General features: G+C 39.8%; 1 protein-coding gene across 1 annotated transcript; it reads left to right on the top strand.

Moving 5' to 3' along the window:
- Positions 1 to 1,095: 1,095 nt before the first annotated feature.
- Positions 1,096 to 5,107, top strand: gpr183a (G protein-coupled receptor 183a). Its single transcript, XM_034186828.1, has 2 exons — positions 1,096 to 1,312; positions 3,673 to 5,107. Exon 2 carries the CDS (start codon positions 3,696 to 3,698, stop codon positions 4,818 to 4,820), a length of 1,125 nt encoding a protein of 374 aa, XP_034042719.1. The 5' UTR covers positions 1,096 to 1,312; positions 3,673 to 3,695; the 3' UTR covers positions 4,821 to 5,107.
- Positions 5,108 to 6,000: the final 893 nt, after the last annotated feature.

The following is a 6,000-nucleotide window of genomic DNA, read 5'->3' on the forward strand; positions in this document are numbered from 1 at the left end:
TCCCCACGGGCAATGCACTAGTAGAATACATTTCACACATCGACTGTACATGGTGTCTTAGTGGTTAGCACTAATGCCTCACAGCAAGAAGGTTGTGAGATCATTTCCCACCCTTTCTTTGTAGTTTGCATGTTCTCCCTGTGTCTGCGTGGGCTTCCTCTGGGTACTCCGGTTTCCTCCCACAATCAAAAACATACTTATTTAGGGTCTGCTCCTTTCTCTGGCCCTGACCAAGGCAGCGTCTCTACATCTGAAGTTGGTCCCCGGGTGTCGGACTGTGGCTGCCCACTGCTCCGAGTGGGTGGATTGTTTGCAGCAATTAAGATGGTTAAATGCAGAGGACAAATTTCGTTGTGTATACGAGTATGTACAATGAAAATAAAGGCACTTTGCAAAGAACCATTGTATGCATGTCCACAAGCGCTTGTGTCACGGGTTCTGCATTCAATACCACATGTAGTCTGCACTAACTTGCTGCACAATATGACACACAGCTTTAGAATGCTGTTGTAATAAATTGGCCACTGTTTTCTCTTCACGTCTGGGACTTTGCACCAACATTCTCTGAAATAATCTGTGCATTTGGGTTTCCTTTTTCCTGAAGTGGTTCTGAGCACAAACATCAAAACAAAGGTGTTTCTGGAGCAAAAGGGAAGTTCCGTATTTGTTGTCACACTTTGTACAAAGCAAAGGGAAATTAATCAGACACAAAAATAAAGATGTGAACAAACAGGTCGTGACACAAAGCAGTCACAGGAAAAGAGATTTTTCACTTTGTTTAAAAACCCCATTGCAAAACTAAAAAACAAAACAAAATAAATCTTAAAGTATTTAACAAAAGTAGTATTATCTGTACATCTGAAACCACATCCTCCCGAGGGTGCACACATGGCACAACATGTAAGAAACCAACATTTTTTTCTGCATGGACTCACACGTAAACATATCGGCCTCAGAGACAAGTTTTGGCTAAATTAAAAATCACGCATGGATTATGAAACTTTAGTGTCCACAGACTGAGCTCAGAGGTACAGAAAGTTGTAGCAAAACTGAGAGAGAGACTTTCACATTTAGTGTGAAGGGGGGAGAGAGAGAGAGAGAGAGAGAGAAAGAGCTACAACAGGATATTTGTCACTATAGTTACCAGCAGCAGATACAGATCTTGATTTGTGTCTGTCATGCTGCTCTCGCTCAGGGCAGCGTGGCTGCAGTGCTGCTGCAACGTGTCCAGTATCTGAGATAAATGCTGCCATACCTTCAATACGGCGTCACTGAGGGCAACATCTAAAGACAAATATATTCCATCTGTCTGGTAAGTTTCACCTGCCAAGTTTGACTGATTGTCACCTTTAATGGTGCGCACTGGCATCACAGGAAGAGCACAAATTCTGTTTTGTGAATTATTTGTACGAAGAATATTGCAACCAAGAAATATGGCAGCGTACAGGTTATAGCGGGCAATTTGAAAATGTAAAATATAACATCATTTATTGAGTAAAAAGTACCCAAATGTGCAGCAGCTGCTCTAGTCCAAACTGGAGATAATTAATGGATTCATCATTGTGAGATTGCAAGACTTAAACAGGTCAGTTTCTTTTGGGTTTTCCCTTTTTTTTTAAATCTATGACAGTAACTGACTAGTCTGAATTCATGCGTTTTCATTCAGAGTTTGATATTCCACTCTGGAAAATCTCATGGAAAATCTTAAACCTTTTTTTTTTTAAAGGTGAAATCTAACAGGTTAAGTTGTATGAACACAGAACTTTAAGTTTACCACATCTGGTTAAAGATTTATGTTAACATAACCTGTTTAGTTTCAAATTTGTAAAAATGTACATAGTAAACTATGTACATTTTTTAAGATGATTTTTTAAGATTTTTTTTTAAGATAAAGGGTTGGCATGGGATTTTTTTGAATGAAGTCAACTAGTTTTGGATGAGTGTACCTGTGAAAAGTAAAAATACTTTTAAATATTTGTCTGAGAATTTAGCAATCTGATTTTTACAGAGTACATCCTCAGTATTCTGTGTAGATATTCAGAGGTAGACCTTACCCACATTGAAGTGCCTTGAGGCAGCTTTGTTGTGATTTGGGGCTCTACAAATAAACTGAATTGATTGAATTGACAAATTGTTCGCGAAGGTAAAAATCGACATATTCTGACTTCAAATCTTCGCATCAATTCTGAATGGAAAAACAGCATATCATCTGCATATTGAAGTGTTATGACACTGACAAACAACAGTTTTGCTTCAGTAAAAGAGAACATTCCCCTTGTAAAACAGGTTAAAAAAGGAAGACGTTTGCAACATATTGTTTCTGTTTCGGCCAGGAAGCCAACTTATTTGTGAGGAAATGTGCTTGTTCACCTTCATAGTTTCACCTCGGAGAATAAAACTTTCCAACTGAGTCTGGCAAAGAAGCTGGGGAAGCTGACTTCCTCCCATACGTTGTCTCTCAGCACGAGCATTTCTGAGAGTAAAGTGGTGCAGCTGTATTCACAATCACAGCACAACCCTGGAATTGTTCACAGATTTCCGCCTGGTCACTTTTAGCCACAAACAAGGCCGCAAACAAAGCAGTATGTCCTGTGAGTTAAATAAATTATGGACGGAGTCTTACTTTCTTTTATTATTATTATTTTTATTTTATTTATTTATTTATTTATTTATTATTTTATTCTTTGGTGCCATATGTATTGGAACAGGTTAAAATTTTAAATCATGATATCATAGACAACTATTAAAAAAAGATATCACCCAGACTACAAAGTATTAATTAACCAATCATTTAAATAACAATAATAATAATAATAATAAAAAGTTTTAAATTGTTGCTCGGAACTCATCAGGTTAGTTCAGATTTGTTTGTCTCTTCCCACTCATGTTGAATTTTTCAGTCCGTGGCCTTATAAAACTCTGAAACTGACAGACATGAAGGTGTTTATTCTCTGACCTGAACAGCTTGAGAAAAACCTGAAGGTGGTGTCGCGCACCACAAGAAAATTTTTGACATGACTGAGGGTTTCATACATGTTAAACTGTGATTTGTTCATAAATCAACTGGAAATTGATCAGTTTGAAATTATTGACAATTACTCAAATGAAAATGAAAGTGTAATATTGTCCTCATATCATATTTTATATTTTTAATGAAAATGACAATAATTCATAATTTGTAAATGTCCTCATCAGAATGTAAATCAGGTTAAAATGTATTTATTTAAAATTGAAAAAGCCATTTATTAAGACATTATTGTTTGGAAATATAAAGAAATGATGGCACAACAGTTTAATTTAACCATTTTTTGCTGACGAGTTGCAGCTGGCAAGCTGGCTGCTTCACCAGCCACAACCTGCAATGGACTGGCGTGCCCTCCAGGGGGAGCCACAGACTCATCTGTTTCACACTATGGTATCCGGGGATAAGCAGTGGCACCAATGGACCTCGAGGCCTGTATAGGACTGTGTGCCAAGGTTGAGAGGTTTTAGGGATTTGTGTTTTTGATGTACATGAGAAATTAGTGAATATCTGGATACTCAAAGGAACGACAGTCACCCTGCTGTATGATTTTGTTTACATTGCCATTTCTGTTGGACTTCAACTTGATTGAGTTTGTTATAAGAAAATCAGAGTTTAAATGAAACATTGACACATTTTCTTCTTTACAGTTACTCGTTGCCAGAATATCAAGATGAGCTCGACCACTCTACCTGTGACCCTTACCCTCCCACCCGGCAATAACTCAGCCTGCACCACCCTGTACGCCCACCGGAACTATGCCAGGATCTTCATGCCTCTTGTTTACTGCCTTGTGTTCTGTGTGGGACTGTCGGGGAACTGCCTGGCACTCCATGTCATCCGTCCCAACCTGAAAAAGATGAACTCCACCACCTTGTACTCTCTCAACCTGGTCATTTCTGACATCCTCTTTACCCTGTCGCTTCCTGTACGGATGGTCTACTATGCCCTGGGCTTCCATTGGTACCTGGGTGAGGTGGTGTGTAAAATCTCAGGCCTCATATTCTACATCAACACCTATGCAGGAGTCAATTTTATGACCTGCCTCAGCATAGATCGTTTCATTGCTGTGGTTCTGCCTTTGCGCTATGGTCGACTCCGGAAAGTCAGCTATGTGCGCTACATTTGTGTTGCTGTCTGGGTCCTGGTCCTTGTACAGACTCTACCACTCCTTGGAATGCCCATGACCAACCAGGAACCTGATGGCTACATCACCTGCATGGAATACCCCAACTTTGAGACGGTGGATAACATTGCTACGATACTGATTGGTGCAGTATTCCTTGGTTACGTCATCCCTGTGGTCATCATTCTGGTGAGCTACACCATGCTGTGCTTTAAACTCTTTCTCATGGCCAAAAAAAACCGCCTGACAGAAAAGTCTGGTCGAAGCCGTAAGGCCATTGGCGTGATCTGCTGTGTGTCCCTGGTGTTCATCATCTGTTTCAGCCCATATCACATTGACATCATGCAGTACATGATCCGCAAACTGACATCTAGCCCTGACTGCACTGACCTCACAGCCTTTCAGGTTTCACTGCACATCACAGTTTGTCTGATGAATCTCAACTCCTGCTTGGATCCATTCATCTACTTCTTTGCCTGTAAGGGCTACAAGAGGAAAGTCCGGCAGCTTCTAAAGTTGCAGATCAGCATATCCTTCTCCAGTGCAGTGAAGACCTCACCTGAAGACTCCTCCAAGGATGTCATTGACGGAAACAAAATTCCACTCAACAATTCTACTTTAGGTACACCCACTGAGAGACTCACAGACAGGAGATCGTTCAGGTTTGAGTAAACTGTTGAAGCCACCATGGGTCACCCATTGTGGTGTTTTAGGAAAAGGACTCCCAACCTGGTTCGATCCTTCAGGCTGCCACAATGGACCCTGTTGCATAAGGTTAAAGAAGGACTATCTGAGAATTTGAAGTAGAAGTGAAATCCAACTGTCTTTTTTAGTATGTTCTCGCTCAGGAAAGTTGTGATTACCACAGAAAGAAGAACTAAGAATCCTTCTATTACACCTGCCACCAGGCGGAGTTCAGCATGGCGGAGCATAACGCACCTTGACACAGAGCTGGAAGAGTCTCTGCCGGACTTCTGCAGACAACAAGTCACCTACATTCAAATTTTGCTGCTTTCCCCACTAGTGAGAGTAGTTTAGTAAATTATATAGACATGGTAGTGTTGTATTTTTTTTACAGATGTTTTGTTAAGGACAACCAACCAGTCAAAAAAGACTTTTTTTTTCTTTTTTAAGTTTGGGTTCTGGCTGCCTTAAAATGTTCGTTTGTCTGAACGTGAAAGGTTTAGGTCACTTTTGTAATGACACAGTCATTACAGAATGATTGAGTTCAGTTTTGATGCTGAGCAACAGGTTCTGTTTTGACCATCAAGTCATATCTTTGTCACGTTTGGTTTTTGATCCGATCTGCAAACTCCAACCACCCTTGGCTTTGGGCCACAGTCTCTTTTGTTCCAAGACAAACCCCTGTTCCAGTCTCAAAGACAGGTTCACAAATCAATGTATGTTACCTAAACAATATTTTATGGAGTTGCCAAGACTTATTTTTATTGTCATGGACTCATGCACCTGGCTCACAACAAAAAAGTTCCTGTTTCAAAGCAACCCGTGCACCTGCATATATGTCCTTTTCCATGTAGTGAAATGTATTGTTCAGCACAAATTCATAAATCTCTGATTTGGGAGTATAAAAAGTGATGATGCATTGGTTGAATCATTGTAAAAGTTTCTTCAATTTACTTTTCAAGTTTAGTCACAATTTTAAGGCATCCTGGGCACTAACGTTTTTTAAGTTAAGAGGTATAAATTAGACTTAGAATGTATGCCTCCACCAAGGCTGAACAATAGGTGAATTTTGTAATGGACTCTTGCTTTTCTGCTAATAAAAATAGTGAAATTTCAATGTTTATGGATAATTTCTGGGATTACTGTGACAGCTCACAAATCTGGATCC

This window comes from Thalassophryne amazonica, chromosome 14 (assembly GCF_902500255.1).
Source record: "Thalassophryne amazonica chromosome 14, fThaAma1.1, whole genome shotgun sequence".
Taxonomy (NCBI): Eukaryota; Metazoa; Chordata; class Actinopteri; order Batrachoidiformes; family Batrachoididae; genus Thalassophryne; species Thalassophryne amazonica.